General features: G+C 42.6%; 2 protein-coding genes across 3 annotated transcripts in view; both read left to right on the top strand.

The window, feature by feature from the left end:
• Positions 1 to 10763, top strand: part of SLC7A2 (solute carrier family 7 member 2) — a 72182-nt gene extending 61419 nt beyond the window's left edge. For both annotated transcript variants that reach the window (XM_042934390.1, XM_042934389.1), the window contains exons 8-12: positions 2200 to 2302; positions 3962 to 4167; positions 5155 to 5321; positions 6065 to 6173; positions 9298 to 10763. In XM_042934390.1, the coding sequence (XP_042790324.1) occupies positions 2200 to 2302; positions 3962 to 4167; positions 5155 to 5321; positions 6065 to 6173; positions 9298 to 9494 (782 nt within the window). In that variant the 3' untranslated portion in view covers positions 9495 to 10763. The remainder of the gene's footprint in view (positions 1 to 2199; positions 2303 to 3961; positions 4168 to 5154; positions 5322 to 6064; positions 6174 to 9297) is intronic.
• Positions 10764 to 24290: 13527 nt separating this feature from the next.
• PDGFRL (platelet derived growth factor receptor like) overlaps positions 24291 to 24930 on the top strand; it is a 69982-nt gene continuing 69342 nt past the window's right edge. Inside the window, exon 1 of the mRNA XM_042933836.1 lies at positions 24291 to 24498. Within this exon, the coding sequence (XP_042789770.1) occupies positions 24444 to 24498 (55 nt within the window). The 5' untranslated portion in view covers positions 24291 to 24443. The remainder of the gene's footprint in view (positions 24499 to 24930) is intronic.

The raw sequence follows: 24930 nt of genomic DNA, 5'->3' as shown, positions 1-24930 counted from the left end.
GGCACCTAACAAATGTGCAAAGGGTTATAATGGGTCTTCACCGTATTTTTACTCATTTTTAATTAAGTATAAGAAATGTCAGGGTAATTTATACTTGCTGTGGTAATTACCCACCCTCAGAGTGGGAGATATCTGCACTGCCTGGACCACCATGGTTCTCTAAGACTTACTAACAACTGTTTCCTCTTAAACCCCATTTGGATTCTATTTTTGCTTTCAACTGTTTTGGTGTTTAATTCATATTAAAAAAAACTTGCAGATGCCTATCTTTGGGGATGCCATAATATCTGTGTAAAATGCCGTTGGCCAGATTCTTATTTATTCCATGAAGAAATTTTCAAGGAGATTCATACAGACTGAGAGAACGGCCTTAAAGGTCCTGTTCTAGGAAGCAAGAGAGAGACTTCAGCAAGCTTTATAAAGCTGTTTTAGTAGTAAAAATTCAAACCAAAACTGGTAACTTGATTGAGGCTCTGAATTGGGGGGAAATTACAGAATGCTAATGCTTAAATTATGCATGAAATAGTATTTTTTCAGAGTCAGAAAATATTTGCCTAAACAACTTCACATTGTAAATGTTTTTTAATAAATTTGGCACTTTATTAGATATACATTGGAAGGCCAAGTCACTTATTTTCTTAATGGGGGCTTAGATTTCTGCCCCCATAAAATGAAGGTTGCACTAGATGATCTATAGCCCATTTTGTTACTAAACAGTACATTATGCTAGTGAAAAGAATTTATAAATCTTGACAAAGGATCATACATTTTATTTATTCCATAAAAATGTTTATTTTTTCCCAGTGAAATCTTGCCCAGTAATACTTTATTTTGTATTCAGAGTTTTACAAAATATATCCTTCTTTCTTCAGAAGGAATTTAATTTGGCAGTATAACATATTGACATTAGTAACAAAAGAAGATAATTAGAGCAGAAGGCTTTTTTTTAAATGTTCTGAAATACTATATTTTTGTTATTCTACTCCCACACCTTACTGTGCTTGTTTTGAGCTTAGATTAGAGAGCTTATCTGGATAATTAATCATCTTCCTCTTTCTTAGCTACTTATTTTGCTATTTGTAATTCTTACAAAACATACTGAAACTGTAATAATCTAATATATAAGTATACTAGCAATGGAAGGTTTTCAAAGTAAGGCATGAGGTGCATTTAAAGAAATGATGTATCATGGAAGGAACATGAGGAAGCAGGGTAGAAGTAGAGTTTACATGGAATTCTATTGCCACCAGTTATAACCTTGCCAAATTAGCCTGTCTATAAAATGAGGATCATTATCTTATCAGGTCAAACCATGTGAAATTGCTGGTTTGGAGGTCAAAAACAGTCAGATTCTGGCCACTGCATATAGTTAAGCCTATATAATTTCCCTGTCTCATAGGATTATTGGATTAAAGATAAACTGAGATCATAGAGATATAAAGCTTGCTAAGAGACGTCTGGTAAACCATGGGAATAGAATGTGGTGTTTCTACTTAACAATGATAGAGACAACTATGCGGTCAAGTCAAGTTAGTATTGTCGGTATTTGATGTTTCAATGGAGAAAAAAATTGCCAAGTGCAAGTTAACTATTCAGCTAGAAAGTATATTTTGCCTCATAACATTACTGCAATTTGAGTGTAGGACATAGATTCATCCCTCAAATTTAGTCCCATCTTCTCAGAGTGAGGAGTTTTAACCAGCATGGAATTTCACCTATACCAGAAATGTAATTTAATTGGAAATTACTTTCTTTCATATATGCATAATTCAAGATGCAGATGGAAATGCAAATGATCATGGAATTTCTGTAATGAAAGTTCTTCCATTTCAATTTTTTAATGGTTGTTTCACAAGAGCTAGTTCCTATTTCTGAGCAATGTTTTTCTTTTGAAACATCAAAGGAGAGTGTTCTGTCATATGATATTTTCACTCTTTGTCAGGCCAATATTTTTTAAATAATCAAAGTAGATGTGTTTTATACTTGATAGATAGCTAAGGGGTTTGGAGGTTTCACCAGCAGTTTGTATGACCTAAGGAACACCTTTTTAACTGAGAGAAATATATTTTCTATAGTTTGTTTGATTTATCATTGGTCCTGGAACCATAAAATGACAACTGTCCCTGACCTGAAAGTTATCAACTGTATGGAGTTACATGAGAGGCCATTTTCTTTACCATTCTGCTCTCTCCCCAATAGCTGTGATGGCATTTCTTTTTGACCTGAAGGCCCTTGTGGACATGATGTCCATTGGCACTCTTCTGGCCTACTCTCTGGTTGCAGCATGTGTTCTCATCCTCAGGTGAGTGTCCTCATTGGTCCCGAATGCTGCATGTCACATGGAGCCCAGGGAATAAAGAAAATCAGGACTCACCATCCTTGCTTTCGAGGAGCTACTGGTCTCACGAGGCAAGAGGTCATGGGCAGAAAAACATCACTATAAAGTATAATAAACATACTTAGTCCTTAGCAAAGAATTAATGTTTATTTTTGAGAGAGATCGAGAGAGCTCCAGTGGGGGTGGGCAGAAAGAGAGGGAGATACGGAATCCAAAGCAGGCCTCAGGCTGCAGGCTGTCAGCACAGAGCCCGACACGGGGCTCAAACCCACAAACCACGAGATCATGACCTAAGCCAAAGTCGGATGCTTAGCTGACTGAGCCACCCAGGCGCCCCGGTCCTTACTTAGCAAAGAATTAAACACAGTTGATAATTAGCAGTAAGTTGGCCTAATCTATATGAACCACAAGTTCTTATAATGTATAAAAACACTTAAAAATATTCTATCTTTTGTCCCAGTATTTCAGCTGCTAAGATTTTATAATAAAGATTTTAATCAAAGAGGCACACACAGATATATATAAATATAGAGAAAGATATCTATATAGATTTATAAAGGATGTTTATGAAAAAGGCAATTTGCAAAAGTGAAAAAAATTAAACTGACTTGCATATCAATAGCAGAACGGTGAAACAAATGAGGATACCCTTTTTCTTCTACAAAAGAGGTAAACGCTTTTTCTTCTACAGCAAATAATATAATTATATGGATAAATGTATCTGATTCAGCAAAGCTGTATTAACATCTGAATTTATTTAAATAATACCATAGATTTACATGAAGAAATCATTTTTACGATTTCACTTTAATGCATCTTTTATGATCTCTTTAATGCATGTCATATATATGCATTTCTGTTTGGCTGAAATTGCCTCAAAACACTGGGTGGTTTTGATTCTCTTCTGTGTATTTTGTGAATTTTTTCCCTCAGTGAGCATATTTCTTCTTTAGATTGAGGTCAAATGTTACTTTTACATTTAAGGAATGGCTGCTCAGAGGGAAGGAGACCACACTGAGGAGACAGGGGCAGATCCTAGGAGGTTAAGTAGGCTGGTATCCTGACGCAGGCTGGAGAGCAAGGGGATAAATTGATCAAGAGACTTGGCATACATGGGGTTGGGAAGCATGGCGGGTGGAGCTCATCTGGATTAAACTGGAGGACTGGGAGAGGAAGGTTGAGGAAGATGAGGCCAGAGAGGCAGATGGCCAGCGGCAGTTGAATGCCAACCTGAAGACTGGATGTCCCTCTGCAGCTGACGCTTAAGCAGAATTTCTGTGCTGTTTTCTTGAAACGCATTTCCTTTGGACCCAGATATTTTCAGGATAATCCTCCTCTAGTCACAGTCGCCTCCCTTGGAAAACGTAACTCTCTTCCGCATCTACTGTGTCACTTTGTAATGAAACGGCTGTCAGAGGAAATTCTGACAGAGTTGCTGCACATGTTTTATTGAGCAGGTTTGTGGCCTGGCTCAGCAAGCTCTGGGGCGGAGTCATGAAAAGTGTCAGTTTACTGCACAAGCTGGGACCCTGCAAGGGGTCTCACTTAGAGTTTACGGTGTTCGTTTCATTTGGGCCAAGTGTCTGTTGGAGAATGAAGACACGGACGTTTATTTGGCAACAGGTACCAGCCCGGCTTATCTTACGAGCAGCCCAAATGCTGTCCTGAAAAAGAAGCGCTGGGATCATGTGCCAGCGCGGCCTCGAAAAGCGAGTCCCAAGTCACCATGCTGCAGGGGCAGGGTTTCAGCCTGCGGATTCTCTTCAGCCCCTCGGCTCTGCCTACGCAACAGTCATCTTCTCTCGTGAGCTTTCTGGTGGGCTTCCTCGGTAAGTCCGCCGTGCCGCGCACAGAGCACAGGCCCCCAGGGGTGTGTAGCTGGAGCGGGTATGTGGACGCGGACAAAAGGCCTTACCTTGCCTTAGACTAAGTTTGCCGCTGCCCTGGGCCCTGAAGGTTCTGCCCAATGGATCACTGGTAGTTGAGAGCATGTATTAGTGGGATAGATTTATCATGTAATTGGAGAAGAAAGGAAGACATTCCCTAGGGTGTGAGTGGCAGCTGTACAAAGCTGGTACATCTCAGTGGCCGTCCGGGGGTCCCAGGAACACCTGCCAGTAACACACTGGGACGCAGTAGAGAAAGTCTTGTTTGCTCACCTGCCGTTATGTCATGGGTGATATTTTCAGCAACATTTACCAAGCACTGGCAACGTGCCAAGAGCTCTGCTGGGCACCTGGGACAGCAGGAAGAATGGCCCCTGCTCTCGGGGGGCTGAAAGGAACAGGATTATTGGTGGCAAGCTGAGGGAAGTACAGACTTCTCCAGAGCACAGAGGAGGGACGTGATGGTCAGAGATAGGGTGGGCGCGTGGTGACATCACCTTCTGAAATAGGGGGAAAAGACACAGATCATGTATTATTTGTTTGCATTAACAATCACTGTTTACAACCGTGGACAGTGGACAGACCTGCCATCTCCCATTTGAGAACAGAGAAATCTCCAGCCCAGACAGCATCCCATCAACCCATGTGATACAGTCAGAGGATGTCACGAAGGGGGACCCAGAGGATGCATGGGGAGGGGGAGCAAGATGGTAGTCCCAGGAGGGGAGGAGGAGACCATCAGGAGGAAGCGAGTGGAGGTTAAGTCAGTGGGATCAGCCATGTCTTCCCCTAATGGAAATGAAGAATCTTAGTATTTGGCAAAGTAGATCCGGAAAGAACTTGATATCTTATCAAAATAGACGGCTTGAGCTGAGGGAATGAGTGACGTGCGCGTGCTGATTTTGTTTTCCATACATGTCACCTTTACAGCATTTCTGGTTCTGGGTCTGAGCATCCTGACCACTTACGGAGTCCACGCAATTGCCCGGCTGGAGGCGTGGAGTCTCGCTCTCCTTGTGCTCTTCCTCGTTCTCTGCATCGTCGTCGTGCTCACCATTTGGAGGCAGCCCCAGAATCAGCAAAAAGTAGCCTTCATGGTACGAATTGTGAACATTAGAGATCCTAAATATTTCGCACATTTTCTCTTATGGGTTAGTTTTATAAGTTTAAAAAAAGTCACTTCTGATGACGTTAACCAGGGAACTAGAGTGTCACGATTCTTGGAGATGATACTTTTTGTCATAAGTATTCTCCCTACGTGGCTTTTCAAAACCCTGAATATGCTCCTATCACATTATTATGTATAACAGTAAACAGATTTCTTGTCAAGTAATCTATGGAATCAAGGAATAAAGAAATTTTATTTTAGAGATTCGGTACTCTCTCAAGAAGATTATTCCCACTAAAAGCCCTTCTGCTATAATTGTCCTGTTGGATTTGAACTAAGAGCAGGTTTGGGCTTGAAGAGAGCTTCCTGGAAGGATCCCTCTGAGATGCCAAATGTATCCAGACTTCCAGAGGCATGCCTGCTGATATCTGAACTAAACCAGTAAACCCTAAACTGAACCAAACCCTAAAACCCATTGCATCTTGGTGATGATGTAGATGTTAGCAGGCTGGATAAATCCCTGTTGCTCTGGGCTGCACGTAAATAGTGTAAAATGGGACGTTGCCTTTAGTATACTCTACAGGAATGATTTTTCTCCAGGTTGTTCTTTCTGTAAGAATATAAGCTTACTGACACAGTGTGAAAGTACACATGTCAAGTTAGTGTTGACACAGTTTGGGGAATGTGCTTTCCAAATCTGAGTCTAGTTAAGAAGATATTTTTCTCCCTTAGGTTCCATTCTTACCATTCTTGCCAGCCTTCAGCATCCTGGTGAATATTTACTTGATGGTCCAATTGAGTGCAGACACATGGATCCGATTTAGCATTTGGATGGCACTTGGTAGGTCTTTTAATGTTTTAGCTTTCTGAACCTTGGCTCTGTTTCTCCAGTTTTCATGCTCTGTGATTAGACAAATTCATCCCCTCCCCCTTCCTGGAAATAAAGGGTTTTGTTGTTTTGGTTTTTTTTTTCAGTTTCTTCCTTTCCCAATTTTAGATCATCAGCATGCTTACTTTTCCAAATATTTTCAGATACCTTTTTTTTTTAATTTTTTTTTAATGTTTATTTTTATTTTTGGGAGAGACAGAGACAGAATGCGAGTGGGTTAGGGGCAGAGAGAGAGGGAGACACAGAATCCGAAGCAGGCTCCAGGCTCTGAGCTGTCAGCACAGAGCCCGATGTGGGGCTCGAACTCACGAGCTGTGAGATCATGACCTAAGCCGAAGTCGGACACTCAACCGACTGAGCCACCCAGGCGCCCCCCTTTTTTTTTAAATTACATTTTCCCAGTAACTCTGTAGAATCTGTAAATTCTGCTTTCTCCAATTAATGGGTGAGAAAAAAAAGAAGCCCCAAAAAGTCCAGGGATCAAATTTGTGAATGGCATTGTTAAGACTTTGATTCCAAAGCCCGTTCTTGTCAGTGTATACCAGTAGACTTCTGAAGATATTTGGGGTTTTGTTTTGTTTTTTAATTTTTTAAAATGTTTATTTATTTTTGAGAGAGAGCGTGAGTGAGAGGGGGCAGAGAGAAGACACAGAACTCAAAGCAGGCTCCAGGCTTCACGCTGTCAGCACAGAGCCTGAGGCGGGGCTTGAACCAACAAACTGTGAGATCATGACCTGAGCTAAAGTCAGATGCTTAACCGACCGAGCCACCCAGGTGCCCCTGAAGACATTTTGAGTGAGCTGATAGCAAGAAATTTCTGTTACCTAAAGTTCTTACTGTTTGAACCTTGGGATTTAGCATTAAATGACGTCAGTATGCTTATTTATATCTATACTATACTGTTTTTCATTATGATTTCTTTCCTATGTGAAAAATTGAGTTATAAAATAAAAGTTTGCATTTGTTGTAACTAAAGCCCTGAGCACTTGTCTTAAAAATGTGAGGAGAGGGGCGCCTGGATGGCTCAATCAGTCGACCGACCGACTCCTGCTCAGGTCGTGATCTCACAGTTGGCGAGTTCGAGCCCCACATCTGGCTGGGTGCATTCAGCACAGAGCCCTCTTCAGATCCTCTGTCTCCCTCCCTCTCTCTACTCCTCCCCTGGTGCCGCTGTCTCTGTCAAACACAGATAAACATTTTTAAAGAAAATGTGAGGAGAAATGTCTGTAAGGTGAAGCAGAGAGAAACAAGAGCTAAATCTGCATTGTTTGGGTTGCCCGAGCGGTTGAAGAGTGTGTTTTTTGTCAGTCTTCCCATTGGCTTAGCAAGAATGAACCTGATTCACTCTTGTGTATGTAATTGTTTGCTTTGGCTAGAAATTAACTTCATTTCAGTTTCAAGCCACCAACCCACTTGAGTTGATGGGAGATCTGACCTCTGTCAGTTTTGCTCATCTCCCCACACCCACACTAGGGCTTTGCCCATACTTTGGGGACCTCACACTGTGCCAGGGAACGGGGGTGCTGGTGCCTCGGGTCACAGGTTATCCATTCACACAGGTTACAACCAGCTTGTCCTCTCTTCCTATCACTGTGGCCACTTCTGGTAGGTGCTTCTGTTGCTTCAGGGCCAGGATCCTGACAGGAATCCCCTGCCGGTCAGCCCCACCCTCAGGGATGTAGCAACACAGCCATTCCTTTGGGGTCCTGTGTACATGCTGCCAGGGAGCGGAGCCCAAAACCCCCAGGGCACAGGACTCTAGAACTCTCTCCCTTCCTCTGAGCCCAGAAGACTCTCTTTGAAATCTGGCAGAGAACTTCAGCATGCTTCCTACCTTTCCATGAGCCCTTGCTTCTTTCCTCAAACATAGTCCACTCTAGTTTAATGTACTTGATCTTAGTTAAGAGCATTGACTATGGAGCCAGATTCTCTGTGTTTGAATCTACATCTGCCATTTATTCACTGTGTGGCCGAGGCCAAGTTACCTCTCTGCTTTTGTGCCTGTTTCTTTGTAAAATGGTGATCATAAAAAAGATAAATAAATAAATAAAAAATAAAATGGTGATCATAGTACCTTTATGTGAGGACAGGGAGGGCTGGGTCTTTAAACCATTGAGGTATGAGAGGAAGTAGAATCATTCGTCAACATACCTGCCAAAATGCTAATTGGTAGCCTGCTTCCTGTTATTTTAGATGGGAAGATTATTTTTTTTTAATTTTTTTATTTTTTAACGTTTAGTTATTTTTGAGACAGAGAGAGACAGAGCATGAACGGGGGAGGGGCAGAGAGAGAGGGAGACACAGAATCGGAAGCAGGCTCCAGGCTCTGAGCCATCAGCCCAGAGCCCGATGCGGGACTCGAACTCACAGACCGCGAGATCGACCTGAGCTGAAGTCGGACGCTTAACCGACTGAGCCACCCAGGCACCCCTAGATGGGAAGATTATAATGCATTTCACATCAACCCCAAACTCTCAACCAATGTTTAAATATATAACTCAAAGCAAAATGCCTACATGTAAGTAATAAACTATCTAGTGGGGATACTTAAAACCTTTGCTTCTAATTCCCAGCCAGCGTAGCTGTTAATAACTAGTTGCTTTGTACATGATTGTTTGGCCTCTCCTGGTGACAGTAACATGTTTACACATGCCCCCTTTGTTTACATAGGGCATGCTTTCCAAAATATCTCACTGTGAGTCTGACACCCCACCACTTGTGTTTGGGATGTCATTTGAGATCTTACCCTCCCCCCCATATCCTTTTGTTTAGAGTTTAGTATTGAGTTTTGAGAAAATCAGTGTATTTTTTTTGACCTAGATGTCTGAAAACACTTCTTGAGAGAAACATAAGTTCTATAAAGATTGGGTGTTAACAATGGACAAACACATTGTGCTGAGAAAGCATCCATCAGGGACCTTCTGCAGGGGAATCCTCTTGCCTTGTGTTCTAAAATAGACCAGAAAGAGAAGGCAGAAAACTCTATTAAGTTCTATATTAAATTTCCCGTGTTCAAACTGTCATTTTCTGATATACTTAAAACATTGATTTTTTTTTTTTCTTTTCCCTCCAAAAGGTTTCCTGATCTACTTCGCTTATGGCATTAGACACAGCCTGGAGGGTAATCCAAGAGATGAAGAAGATGAAGAAGAGACTTACTCAGACAACATTCATGCAACAACAGAAGAAAAATCTGCCATTCAAGCCAATGACCATCACCAAAGAAACCTGAGTTTGCCTTTCATATTCCACGAAAAGACAAGCGAATGCTAACGCTTAAGGAGCTGAGTTGGGCCACAGTCTTAACATACCTATCCTCCGTGGAGTAAACCGTGACAGGGTGTCAGCATCGCGCTAGGTTGCTGTGGGTTTGCTGCAAACATAGTTCACCCTAACTTATGCTTACCTGAACAGCACCTCCTCAGATGGTGAATTATGTACCTGGGGAGACCTCCCAAGCCCTCTCCTCAGTGGCGAATACCCCCCAAATAGCAGGAGCGTGTGTGTGTGTGTGTGTGTGTGTGTGTGTGTGTGTGTGTTGGGGTATATGAATGTGGAAAGTTGGTTGTGTTTTACTACTACCATATTACATTTTTCCGGTGTTGTCATTAATTGGTGGCTTATAGCACATGCTGAAATGGAGGCAATCACTGAATAGAAGTGTTTTGTATGTGCCTGGTGCGTTTGGGGAAATACCTGTTGCTTTTCCTTATTAGGTGTCATTAATGTCAATTAGAACATGCTAAAAATGCACTTACCCATCTTGGTGTCTGTCATTGGTCAGGAGCAAGAGGAGGGGATAAGAAATGAGCCTTTTCTATAACTTATAAATGCCAGCAGTGGGTTTAGTAGAGATTTGTATTCTATGAAGGATGGCACTTTGCCCAAACTTCAGCCGCCACGGGGATTTGTACCTGCGATATACCACATGGGGCAAAAGTGGTGTTCCGTGTCACCCAATGGGGCCTCTTTCAACCGCTGTCTTTTTTAAGAGATGTGCTCTTTACATATGAAGACTTCACCTCCTGTGAGTGCTGTATATCCCTCAGTCCAGTCAGGGATTTGAGAGCAGTATGTGTGATCTACATGGGGCCCTTTATGCTAGAAAGTGAAGCTGGTCCCCATGGCTGGAAAGCTTGCGTGAGTGGCAGTGACGAGGGTATATTTGAAAATCAGAGTTAGACATAAGCTTGGAAAAGTAGACACTAAGCATCCTTGTGTTTAAAGTCACTTAAAATAAGCCAGTAGAATCTTCTAGGTCACACAGTTGGTAGAACGATTCATACTTTTTTCTATTACTTAATAACTAATCACAGTTCAGTTTTTCTAAACCTCCTCAGGTACAGATTTCACTCCTTTGTTTCTATTATTTTGTCTTGTCCTAGACATGAGGGGCTACAGTAGCAAATTATGTCTTTATTACGTGCCAAAGAGGAGAACTGAAGGGATACGAGAAGAAAAAATTGCCCTGTTTTGAGTTTATTTTTTTTTTTTTTTAATTTTTTTTTTCAACGTTTTTTTTTTATTTATTTTTGGGACAGAGAGAGACAGAGCATGAACGGGGGAGGGGCAGAGAGAGAGGGAGACACAGAATCGGAAACAGGCTCCAGGCTCCGAGCCATCAGCCCAGAGCCTGACGCGGGGCTCGAACTCACGGACCGCGAGATCGTGACCTGGCTGAAGTCGGACGCTTAACCGACTGCGCCACCCAGGCGCCCCGCCCTGTTTTGAGTTTAAAGTGCCTATTCAGATATTAAATTGCATTTGACCGAGTTTGAGGGGTTTGGATCTAATTTGCCTTTGTTGTTTCATTTGGAAACATTGAAGGATGTTTTTCTTCCCCCAATCCCATAAATTGTTTGGCACTTTTTATCTCATTTATTTTTAATTGACCACACTAAATCTATTAATAAAAACTCTAGTAACCCAACAGTGTTTGGGGAATAAAATATTTTAGTTAAATACGTGATTTTTAAAACCTCCAACTGAAAAAATGTAACCTAATTAAATTAAAGCTATATAAACACAGTAACGTTTATATAAGTAAATGATTTGTTTTTACATGTGAGATTCTCTAATTACTATATTTTACTGGATAGCGTTCTCTAGTAGTGGACTGTTTATCTGCAATGTGCTTTGCTTCTAATGAATTGTTTTTCTTACAAATAATTACATGGTTTACTAGGTGAGGCTAGAGGCTAAAAACTTATATATATGGGTTACATTCCCAGGATAAATGTTATCAAGCACACCAGTTGACCAGCTTAATCGAAAGGCAAGGAAAACATTTGTTTTCTGACAGCACTTCCAAGAGATTAGTTATTTCACTGATACCATTAAAAAGCAAGTTGTGATTGTTTTGTTGAACCAAGAGTTTATTGTGAGTAAATATCAGGTAAACAGGTAGAAAGCCTGGGTTTCTGGCTGCTATTGTTGAAGCATCCCTGACCTAGAACTCAGTCCTGACATTCCACAGTTTCCAGGCTGCACAGGGTAAAATCTGAAGCCCAGAATTCTCTTTTAAGCATGTTTTTCTAGAGAGGAAGAGTTGGATATGCAAGGGGTAAAATATTTCTGTAAGGACTTTAGGTATGATCACAAGTCCTTGCTGTTAGAGTAATACACTGAGAACACCCTTTTATTCTATAATCAATCTAGAATAGGCCCTTAACACAGGGAACATAAGGAATTTCCTACATAAATATTTAGGTCTTTTACTATAACAAAAGAAATTTATTTAGAATGTGATAGGCAGCTAAAACTATTATGCCCACTGTGTTCAATTAGGAGAAGAATTTAGTTAAAAATTATTTTTCCACATTAAAACACTTTGCAAACACAAGTATCTATGAAAAGATGCTTCGTCGGTGACTGTGCTTTTTTTCTGTGAAGACTCAAATATGTATGAGTCATATCCCTGTATGAGTGTGTGTATATATATATGTATATGTCTGTGTATTTCAAATAGTGTATAAGTCGGTTGGGTTTATGATGGGCTTTGGAAACAATACCATTATATGGATTTAAAAAAAAAACCCAATTGATGTGGAGAAAAAATAATGTTTTATATTGATAGGTATGCTTATACAAAATTTTTAGGTTTTAAACTATTTTGCAATATACAGCAATTTTATATGTATGATATTTTCTATAGATTCTTTAAGAAAGATATATTTATAATGTAATACGGAATCAGTAAACTCTATTATAACAGGTGCTTTATAATCTGAAATGGAGTAGGGGTAGGAGCTATTAGGGTATTTCTGTTTACTTGTTTCTGTGGCCCCTTTTCTGACATCTCTGTCTTGCTCTGTGTTTATTAGTAAAAGCCTGTACTACTGGCTCTTTTACCAGCCTCCCGTATCTACATCTGAATTCATAACCTTAAGAACAAAATATTGCTTTTACTTTCTTAGGATTACCAAAATGTTTTATATAGATTTGACTAGTAGTCAGTCACACTTATACAAACTCCTCTCCAGGAATGAAAAAATACATACCACACAATCTCTTAATTGTGACTGAGTAAAAACAGTTTAAATTACTTTTCTTTCCTGCACTAGGAAATATGCTGTATTAACATTTTCAGTGAGAAACTTACAATAACACCATTATTTTAAGCTCTTGAGAAAAGGGAAAAGATGACTTATGAATAACCATATAAAGGCAATATGCCTACCCTCTATTTAAAAAGGTAGCTATACAAATCCAAGTTTAAAACCTATTTATGAGAAAACTTATGTTAGAACTTTTGATCAATACCGAGATACAGATTATTGCTTACCCACATTTTCCCCAGAGATAAACATCAAGAAAACTTCCTAAGACCAAAAACATCTTTTGGGATATATACATTAGAGGAAAAACTAACCTTGATATATGTAAAACTTTACTGTTACCATCCATAGTTAATAGAAAGTATCTGTTTGAGAATTATTTTCCTTTAAAATCCAAAAGCCTGTCTTTCAATTTTACGAATAAAGGATTTTAAACTTTTTTTTTTTTTAATTTTAGAAACTAGCCAGCTTATTTGCTAAGTCCTGGTGGTTGTTAACCATATTTTGAATCAGAGTCTGTATTTACTGAGTTATTTTCTAAATTAATGGGAATGCTTAGCAGGGGGAATGAGGAGGTTTATTGCCCTGCAATACTGATAATGCCAGAGGAGTATATTACTCTTCTTTCTTTGTAAATCAGGGCATATTCTGAGATGACAAACCACGTGATAACATGCCAAGATTCCAACTCTGCCTCGTGATGTGGCTGCCTGATTTCCTCCTGATGCCCTTCAAGCAACTGCTACTTAACACACAAACTACAGTTTGCACAGCATTTTAAAGGATTGGGTTTAGAGTGTATATCACAGCGTATTAAAATCCACATGATTAGTGTGAATGGGGGGGGGGGCAGGGAGAGGGGATTAACTTTTTTTTTTTTTTTTGCTAGTGCCAAAATACTGCCTTCTCTGTACATTTTCTGCTTACAGTCTCTGACATGTCCTAAAATATCAAGGGGAAAAAAGTACCAAAGTTCAAGTAGTAAATAATGCCAGCACAGGTCATTTTTCAGTCATGTAGATTTGCAGATAAGGTTGCTTAGCTTTGTTGTTTAGCTGAGATTTTTTTTTTTTTCTCTTTGTATAATTATATTTAAACATTTTTAAATGGATTTCTGGTTTCTGGATTTTGAGAGGCCTGCTCTGTTTTTGTGGTTGTTGGTTTTTGTAACATTCATTATCGTTTGTATGTACACAGTTTAGTCTCACTGATTTCAGACGTGTCTTGTGATGGCTCGAGTCTCGTGACAGCCTTGTTGAGAGTAGTACTTAGCTTTTCTTCACCCTGGCTGAAGCCGCTGCCATTATCTGGCCCTAAAGACCCTTTGCTGACCACTGGTGCCCCATGGGGATCATGACCAGGAGCCTGGGCTGGATCTAGAGTCAGGCAGCCCGTAGAGCGTAAGCATCTAGAGCTAGCCTTGTTGGGTGGGGTCTTGGGATGATAGGGTGGGATACGAAGTGAAAGCCTTCACATGAAAGTAAGGAGTGTGGGGTCCAAATATCCCATCAACACATCACGTAAATGATAGGGACTAAGGAAGGTCTGTGACTCATAGGAAGGATGGCTGCTTCCTGAAACTGGTCCCATGGGGTCGGGCCCACTACAGTCCCCATACTGCACGGACAGCCTTGAGGTGGAAAGTGCACGGGCCCAGGCTCAGCTGGTACTTCCAACAGGGTGGGTTTCACTGGCCCAGGCCCGGGTAGGGGGCCTTTCGTCTTTGGTGTCCACTAGGCTGCCCCATTGTTTTATTGCTCTATTTTGTTGTCATTGTACTTAACAGAAACTGTTGATAGGGCCCAAAACCCTACAGAAATTCTATGTCTGTAAAAAACCCACAGGTTCACAGGACTTGTCTGATCTGAATGTAAAGACTTTCTGTTGAGTAGGTAATTTCAAATTTAAATGTTTTAAATGATAATCAGAGTTCCTTTTTACTTATAACATTAGATTATGTTTTAGAAGTGTAATAAATAAAAACTATTGCTGCTTTACCACTGTAAAATATGCTTTCTAATGTGACCATGTACTTTTTAAATAAATTGTAATATGACTTATGATAATATAATATGCATATGTATCACACACCCCAAAAGCATACATGTCACACACTTATCTAATGTAACCTTTTTTTTTTTTTTTTTAATTTGGGAACTTTTAAAACTCAGAAATATGGTGCAATCTAAATTGAAATGATTTTATTGTCAAGAATACTCACCTGGCAGCCTGAGGACTACCCAGTCCTGTAAGATATAAGACATGTTTTCACAAAGCCTCAGTCCTCCTGGCACGTTCTAAAAAATAGCACTGGGTCCTAAAGCATGCCGTCCCAGGACAAAAGAGCTGAGATCTTACCACTTCAACTGCCGGTCTTTTCATTGCTTTTATCTGTAAGAAACTCCTTTCTCAATGTTCTCCTCAGCAAATCATAGCCTTTAATAATTGGCAATCAGTTATGTACAACTAACTAATTTTTTACAATATAGTAAAGCATTCTTACCAACTTCAACCCTCTGGGAGAAAGGATTCAAAGAGCGTTCTGGACATGGCTCAAAGTTATTTAAAATTGCAAATCTCTTGAATTAATTAATTTTGAAATGTCTTTGTGTATATACTTAATTCCCACTGATTTTACTAAATTGGAGGGAACGCATATTGAAGTAAGAAAACAGTAGTTATCACTTTAGCCAGCATGGAAAACCAAGCTGAAACAGAAAAGTATTTGCCAAGTAGAAGCCTAAAACCTAATTTATCTAATTGTTGGCTATTAGGATTGTTACTAGGTTTTGATGACCCACATCTGCCCTGGTACCATATGGTCACATGCAGGCAGTAATCCGCCAGGAACTGTGTCTGGGCTGTGGGTCCAGCCAGGAACCCTTGGCGGTAAGAATGCCATCTCCTTTGTGTTCTTTAAAGAAGGCCACGGGTAGCCTTCCTTTTCAGGCAAAGGGCCCAAAGCCCATGGATTGCTAAGAGATTGTACTCAGAAATCCCTATCTCTGTGGAAAAAATGATTCATTTCATCCCATAAAATATCTCCAAAAAAAAATCCCAAAGACATACAAAAATAACCTATTATCACATTATCTCAGCTTGTTTAGAGTAGGTCAAAAAAGAGATGAACTGTCCAGAAAGAAACTCAGCTCCATACTGATCTACTTACTTGAACTTTTCTAGTCAAAGCTAAGTAAAGAATCCTTGCTCTCTCCTAAAAATGGAGCAGCCACCATGAAGAGGAAAACAAGATCAGCTATTCTGCCCAGGAGTACTCTATAGCCCAAGGTGGGCCTGTATCTCCATGATGATGGGGAACAAGCTTGTTTCTGGGCTCTGAGTCCCTTAACCCACAAGTACCATACCATTGTTGTGATTCATTTCTGGGCTCCCCCATCGCTGAGTCTCCAGGTCTCCCCAGTCTTCCCCTATCTGTGCACTGATGCCTGCCATTTCTTCAAGCAAGGGCCAAGGGTTTCACTGCCCTGGTAGGAATGAGACTTAAAATGCCACTGTTCTTGGACTGAAACATTGACTTGGCACCAAGTTGTAAATAACAGAAGACACTTTGGAAAGGTCAGCATTTAGAGCAAGTAAGCAAGGATAGTTGAGAGTTTACCATTAAATAAATAAAAAGGACGGAGAGAATGGGGGTTTCAAGTCCCTTCCACCACAGCTCAGAGTTGCCCCTCTTCCCCTAGCCACTTACAGGCTCATGTGACCGACAGACTGGCAACACATCTTTACAGCATGCTATATCCTGGAGTAGGAAAGTACTACCAGCTTCTGGGATCCACAATTGGCATTCTATTAAATTTTCAGAGCTGTATTTAAAACCCTTAACGTTAGCTCCTACTAAAACCTTGAAACATTAATTTAAAAATATATATTCATCTTGGTTGTATTTCCATAGTTAGTGAAGACCAGTTAGAGGAGAGAAATGTCCTGTTTTGTGGGGTGGGGAGCAGATGCCCAAAATATAGGCCCTTTAAGGGGACAGAAAAAAGAGAGGGAACAGAGATTTTTTCAGCACAAAGGAGTCCTAGAAAATGATCGTTAATTTATAATGCAAATGCGACCTACACAATCACTCACAAACGAGGAAATCGTAATGGAAGTGCTGACCTTCCAGTCTGGCCCTTGGTAACCTGAAGGGATTGCTGACACTGTGTCTCATCGGCCATGAGACACACATTGTGTACCAATTGTGCTTGTAAAGACGACTGAAAGAAATATGCTTCTCTAGCCCTATGTCTCCAGGTACAGCCTCCCACTCGCTTCTCTCTTCCATTTCCCGATTTTTGCTTCTCCCTTCTGCTACTCCTCTTTTCCCTTCAGGTCTTCATTTGTTAAGCCAGTGCCGGTGGCTGAGGCCCCAGCTCATCAGAGAAAAGCAGCGACGCACAATTGCTCTGGTAATGCTGTCTCCTCTCACAGGTGACACTGGTTCCCCAGACACTGTTGTTAAAAGGCCACTGCCGTGTTTTCAGCCTCCTCTCTTCCCACATCAGGAAGTAGCTGATGGTTCGGGGAAGGCTTGGAGTCCCTGATTTGTTCCATCCCTGAGCCGCTCTGTGCTTCGTGAGGTTGGGGGTCAGTGGATTACAAACACTAAAGGCCGCTGTACCAGCAAGGAGGAGGCAACAGACAGGCAGCAGCTAATAAAGAAAGAAAGAGTGGGTGTTGCAGGTAATATGATCATTGATCCAAAAACCCAAGAGCTCAGTAGAAAACCATTTGGACTAATAAGAGGGTCCATTAAGGTGACCAGATACAAACACACAAAAGTCAATCATGCCTTAGGAAACCAGGCTTCAAGTTGTATTTGAGTTGGAGCTGTCCGTAAATGCTTATTTTAATTGGCCGATATTCCAGCAATTATTGGGAGAAAGGATGCACAAAGACCAAAGCAAACAGAGATTCTAGAAATAAAATTCTTTCTCACCCTAGAGAAGAAGAAAATGGGTTTTTACAGTGAAATACAACCCATACAAAATACAACTTTGGCCGTTTTATTTTTCAAATTCAGTCTTCTTGAGATTGCCTCATTCAAGGATAATAAGCCTATGATTAAGCAGCTACATGTCTTGGAAAAGCCCCTGTAGTTCTTGTAACTTTTGCTCCCGTCCTAATAGACTATTTGCTCCCTAGCGCTGCCATAATGAGGTACCACAGACTCATGGCTTAAACCACAGAAGTGTGTTCTCACAGCTCTGGAAGCTGCAAGTCTGAGATGAAGGCGTGGGCAGGATTGGTTACCTCTGAGCGTCTGTGCTTGGCTTGTGGATGGCTGTCTTGTATTTCACCTGGCCTTCCCTCTGTACCTGTATCTCTGTCTAGGTTTACTCCTTGAGAGTGTCAGGGATACTGGTTTAGGACCCACTTTAATGGCCGCATTTTAATTTAATTACCTCTTTAAAGACCCTATTTCCAAATAAAGTCACATTCTAAAGTGCTGGAGGTTAGGACTTCAACATTTAAAATTTGGAAGGAGGAAAGAGCACAGTTCAGCCCATAACACGGACCTCAGATAAACTGAGATACCTAAATTTATCTGAAGTGTATGCGATAAAAAAATGCTGGGAAAGCAGCATTCCAAAATTATTTTTGATGTACCGGTTAATTATTTGGCAATGTACTTGAGGAAAGTCATGCATAATAGCAAAGCAAATAAGCAAGCAAAAATAAGAAATAAGACTTGTATATTATTATTGCTTGGTATTAAGCAAGACTTACATGGAAAACGATAACTATGTGAACATAACCATTTAAGTGTTTAGCTATGTAATTATATACACACACACTCTCTCACACACACACTTATGTAGCCAACACTTAGCTAAAGAGTATTTGATACAAAATATACCTGATAATGCAGAATTCTAAAATTATTGTCCTAATACCAGCATTAAACAATTATAAAATATAATGGGGACATAAAAGTAGACTTGAATAAGTTGAAAGCTATATTACATTATCACATTCCTGGATGGGAAGATTCAATGTTGTAAATATGACCATTCTGCCCCCAAACATAAATTCAATGCAATCATCATCAAAACACAATAAAATTTTTACGGAGATCGACAAGCTGATTCCCAACTTCGCCTGGAAGAGAAAATGTACGATGATAATTAATAGAACAATGATGGGGGTCCAAACAAGTGACAAAACATACTATAAATCAGTCCCAATTAATGCAGTCTGATATTTCTACAGGTATAAAGAAATCAATAGACTAAAGCAGTACAGAACAGACCCATATACATGTGTGATTTAACACACACTAGAAGTCGATTCAAAAAGATGGAAAAAGGACCAACCTTTTAACAAATGATAGTGTGACATTGACCATCCAAATGGAAACACATAAAATTAGATTCCTAACTTGTGATACTAAAAAAAGAAAAAAAAATTATAGATGGGTTTAAAGACCAAACATCACAACAAATCATGAAAGTTGTAGATGAAAATATAAAATAGTTGGATAATTGGAGGCAGAGAAGACCTACCTAAGGAGATATAAAACCCAGAAGCCATAGGGGCACATGCATGGGTGGCTCAGTTGGTTAAACATCCGACTTCAGCCCAGGTCATGATCCTGCGCTTTGTGGGTTCCAGCCCCACATCGGGCCCTGTGCTGACAGCTCGGAGCCTGGAGCCAGCTTCAGATTCTGTGTCTCCCACTCTCTCTGCTCCTCCCCAGCTTGCGCTCTGTCTCTCTGTCTCCCCAAGATAAATAAACATTAAAAAAAATGTAAAGCCCAGAAGCCATGAAAGAAGTTCCTGAAAATGTAATTGCTTAAACATTGATTGTAATTGTTTGAAGAAAGGCACCATTAGCAAAACTAAAGCACCAGCAAAGGATTAGAAGACAACGTCTGCAATATGTGTAACACCCAAGAGCTTAGTAGCCAGAATATGTTAAGATCCTACTATGGTAAGACGGTAATAAAAATAACTCAATTTTCAAAAATTGGCAAATAAAAACACGGTAACACGCTCATTCTTGATAGTAACAAAAGGAATGGGAATTAAAAGAGCATATATGGTGAAGGGCACCTGGGTGGCTCAGTGGGTTAAGCGCCAGACTCCTGATTTCAGTTCAGGTCATGATCTCGCAGTTCGTGAGTTTGAGCACCTCACTGGGCTCCGAGCTGACAGTGCGGAGCCTGCTTGGGATTCTCTCTCTCCCTCTCTCTCTATGCCCCTCCCCTGCTGGCTTCCTTTGTCTCTCAAGTAAATAAAACTTAAAAAAAAGGAAAAAAAAAGAGCATAATGAGACTCCCCTCTCCCACCCACAGGCTGTAAAAATTGAATAGCATGACTGTATGCAGTCCTGGTGAGGGTGGTACTCCCAAGGAAAGTGGAATTGGTTGTAAATAGGGAGAGTTTTTTGAATTGGCAGGGTTCACCAAAAGTGTTAAATATCATGACCTTTGGCTAAACAACTTAATATCTAGGTATCTATCTTATAGAATATTCATGAGCATCAAGATATTTGGATCACAATAGTTACTGCAGTATTTTTTGTAAGACAGTGTTTGAAACAACCGAACTAGCTATCAACAGAACAAGTAAGCTCTGGTGCCTCTTTCCTATGCAGTATTTTATAGCCAGTAGGAAGGGGAGGGGACGTGAAAAGGTGTTTTTAATGTTTCTTATCGTTTTCTGTTCTATATAATTCTGTGGATGTTTAAAATATTTTTAAGTGGGTTAATTGAGTAATTTTGAAAAAAAAAAGGTCTTGAAATAAAAGAAAACACAGGTGGAGCCCCTGAGTGCAGCTCTTCATTAAAGCCAATCTTCTTCCCATGTGGGGCCATTTTGTCTCTTCATCGTGAGCAGCCGGCAGAGGCTGATGGGAAGAGCTCCTGCGTGATTCTAGACTTTCCTCGCGTCTGAGGCTCCCGGGGACCCTCAGCTTTCATTCCCCTCTACGTTTGGCTTTATAACAGTTCATTAACATTTTAGCTTTGTCTTCTGATGGCTGCTTTAACGGCAGCCAGCCACTCTTCAGGCTCCTGCAAAGGAGAAGAGTGTGGGTTTTCTGTCTCTGTGCAATTCTGTTCAACTGGTTGCCTTGCCATCTTGCACAACATTTGCCTCCAGTCTCAGGAGCTTAAGACGGACAACTTAGTGGTGTCTCCAGTTTACAGGTCAGGAAGGCCCCTGTTTGAGAGCTTTTATTCATACCGATTTCAACCGCTCATTTTGATCAATAGAGTGAGGGGTTAGACCCACAGATTTGGGAGTCAGACAAAGCCTGGATTATAACTCAGCTACAAGTTTAACTTCGGGCACCCTCATCCATAAAACGGGGATGATATTGACAGCACAGCCTACCTTATAGGCTTGTTGATTAGATCAATGAGAAACACACTGCCTGGAACACAGACAGTTCCTAACAAATAATTGTTATTTTCCAGAACCTGGTGGTGGGATACAACATTTAGCAAGACGCACTTCCTGCCCTTGAACTCATAGAATAGCGCAGGAGAAAGAAGCGTAACCAGATTCACAGCTAAAATCTGCCTTTTGTTCTCAGTGCTATGATGGAAGCTTTTATTGCCAGAGAAGTGCTCAGACCAGCTGGGAGAAGGCAAGGTCTGAACCAAGTCTTAGAGGGGAAGTGACGCCAGGGATTGGGATGTGGTGAGATGCTGGGCAGGTGGTAAAACAGGGGAAGGGGCTATTTGGGGCAGAGGGAGCCACAGGAGCAGTGGACCCTCATGATGGCTGAGGGGTGGGCAAGGGCAGTGTGCTGTTAGTTTGGAGGGCGGGACAGGGAGTGGCACCAAGTGAAACAGCTGGAGAGGCCAGCAGGGCCGTGAACTTGGGAGTCTCAGCCTTGTCGGAGGGCCTTTGAAAGGTTTCAGTTGGGTTAGATTTTTAGAGTATTATTCACAGATAGATGTGATCGCTGAGGAAAGGATGGATTGGGGTGCAAGACAGAGGGGCAGGGAGACCAACTAGGTGGATGTGGCCAGGACAGTGAGGCGAGGGATGATGTGTAAAGAGGGGTGGCCTTGATGCTGTCAACAGGCAGACCAGGCAGGGTCTGGATGAGTGTGTGGAGTGGGGGAGGGGAGCTGTAGACGGAACCCAGGCTCCAACACAGGGCAAGAGCGAAGTTGTCAACTTCGTGGAGTCAAGATGAAGGAAGATCTCAGAGCAGGCAGCCCAGGCAGACTCAGTCTACTCCTGAGTGCTCCCCAGAATGAGACGCCTCCCGTTACGGCAGTTCGGATGCTTGCCTTCAGACTAGTGTCCACTCCATAAAAACAGCAAGGATGTCTCCACCTTCACAACAAGAAACACATAGTAAACACATACTGAAATAATCCTCCAGCCCCCTCCCTCTACCAAGGAGAGAGCCCCACTCGAGAGAGGTTAAGGGAGTTGAGGGAGGAGTTGAGAACTAGTGGCAATGTCAGGCCCCGAACCTTGGTCTCCCATATTCCCAGGAAACCGTTCTCTCCACTGCACTCAGGGAATAGCAAAGCTGGCACCAGAGTGGCACCAAGGGAAGCAGGTGGTGGCAGATGGAATTCTTGGGTCCCCAGGCGTGAAGTGGCTGATAAGCACTAGTTTGTGCTAAACTTTTTCCCTTGAGTGTTGGAGGAGAAGTCCCCTTCCTGCTATTTTGAATCAAGCTCACTTTAAATTTTTTTTTTAACGTTTATTTATTTTTGAGACAGAGACAGAGCATGAACAGGGGAGGGGCAGAGAGAGAGGGAGACACAGAATCGGAAACAGGCTCCAGGCTCTGAGCCATCAGCCCAGACCCCGACTTGGGGCTCGAACTCACGGACCGCGAGATCGTGACTTGAGCTGAAGTCGGACGCTTAACCGACCAAGCCACCCAGGCGCCCCGAATCAAGCTCACTTTAATAGTACTGTTTGAACAAAGTGGGCTGGAAGCCCAGACGCTGCTCCTCCCCTGGGGAAAACCTGTTCCTCACCTCGCCTGCACCTGCGAGCTGCTTTCATCATATGAATCTATAAGCTCGTAACCGATGACCCTCTCTGCAGAGGGGCATATGAACGCCCATATCCTCCACCCCACCACAGCCCACCTTCCGCAGCCCCAGACTCTTGCTTCAGTCTCCCTCCCACTCTACTCCTTCAGCCAAGCTACCCTTCCAGCCTGGCCAGCCCACACTACCAGGCCAGGTCTATGCTTTGTGCCTTGGTCCGTGCTCTCCTGAGCACTGGCCAAGGAATCAGAGCCGATGCACTCCTGCCCCCTCCCCTCCCTCCTGTGGTCTCCAAACTCAAGCCCTACCCCTGGGATTTCCCACTCCTCTGAACTTCCCCACTATTAATAGTATCTGTTACACCATTTAGCATTGAATTATATTTTGGTTTGCAATATTTTTTCCTTTCTTTTTAAAGTTTATTTGTTTATTTTTGAGAGAAAGAGAGAGAGAGAGCACAAGCAAGGGAGAGGCAGAGAGAGGGAGACAGAATCCGAAGCAGGCTCCAGGCTCCGAGCTGTCTGCACAGAGTGGGACACGAGGCTCAAACCCACGAACTGTGAGATCATGCCCTGAGCCGAAGTTGGACACTTAACTGACTGAGCCACCCAGGTGTCCCAATACTTTTTCCTTTACATTTTAATCACCTCCTCAGCATGCTTCATAATGAGCATACAGAAGGGTCCATGGGGTACCATTTAACCTCTCTGGGTTTCCTAACCTAAAAGGGCTAGGGAAGAATTTGCTAGAACTAAGGAGCCTTCTAGGAGAATATAGATACTACATTTAAAAGAAGCCCAGAGTGCTGATTTTGACTCAGAGGGAAAGATGTGTATGTATGTGTTGGGGGGCCAGGGGTGCTGATGCTGTTACTTAGAACTGTTTTCTGGGACAGTCTATCCTGGACACCTGAGTGTTGTGCAACGGGACTTGTGAATAAAAGGATCCAGTCATTTCTCCACAATCTCTGCTGGGATATTAAGGAAGGACCTGGCCTGCTGTGGCTCCCTTTGATGGAAGGCCAGCTTCCCCATTTGGGAGCCCAAATGGGGTTCTAACATCTCAACTGCAGGGGAGAAGCCGATAGCCAGCTGAAACAGGGCTGGGTGCAGAGCCCATCTCTGGCCACAGAGGAACAGCAAAAAAAGCTGAGGGTAATGCTCTTGTTAGCACAAGTGGAGACCTGGCAGTAAACAGAAGTATTTAGAGAGCACTTTTGACAGAGCATTAAGGCTCTGCCTGAGCAGGTAGAGAGAGTGATGGTGACGTTTGGACAATTATGGTTCAATGTGACCCCATCTGTACCTGCAGGATCACACTGGGCCTTGTTGAAGTTGGTAAACTTGGTCAAAAGCCCAGGTGGAGAAATTCCAGTTAAGGTTTTGGTAATTGACAGCTGGCCCTTAGCCCTTGCTCTCAGCGCACGAGAAAGCGCCTCTCTCCACTGCTCCGCCAGGGGGCAGGAGAGGTCACATTACACAGAATTACGAGGAAAAAACCAAACTTCTCCCCCAAACTGGGTTCCACCTCAGGAAACCGAATCCTCCAGCTGTGGCGTCCCAGACGCCCGCCCCGACACGCCCCTCGCCAGCCGCCTCCCCCTGCGCCCCTGCCCTAGCCCTGTTCTGTCGGGTGCTCCTCCGACCGCCGTCCCGGCACCTCTCCCCGCGTCCCTTGCCCAGAAGATGAAGGTTTGGCTGCTGCTTGGTCTTCTGCTCCTGCACGAAGCGCTAGAGGATGGTGAGTAACCCTGGGCGGGGACCCCCAACCCATATCCTCCCTCGGCCCACTCTCCTCCAGCCAGCTCTTTCTAGAACTTCTGACCTTCCGAGGCTCAGCCTTGGATCTGCCCCGGGACACCTGCCCTATTTTACCTCCCTCTCTCCACCCCCCCACCCCCACCCTCCCTGCGCTCCCCTGGGATAGTGGTAACTACCCCAGCCCTTCAGATCCCCACCAGGACCGCCCAGCGCTCTCGGAAGGCGCTGGGAGGGCGAACCGAGCATCCCCTGCCAGCGTCTGGTCCAGCCCCCAGTGTCAACGTGTCGTTCTGGGAGGTGGCGCGGGAGCACTGGATCGCTCCCACCTCCGCGCACGCGTTCACCCAGGGTCTCGGCTTCCGAGGGCGCGGGCCACCTCAGCAAGGCATTTGCTGATTCTTTGCCAAACTTT

This window comes from Panthera leo, chromosome B1 (assembly GCF_018350215.1).
Source record: "Panthera leo isolate Ple1 chromosome B1, P.leo_Ple1_pat1.1, whole genome shotgun sequence".
Lineage (NCBI taxonomy): Eukaryota > Metazoa > Chordata > Mammalia > Carnivora > Felidae > Panthera > Panthera leo.
The sequence above is the reverse complement of the archived record's forward strand: the minus strand, read 5'-3'. Positions and strand labels throughout refer to the sequence as shown.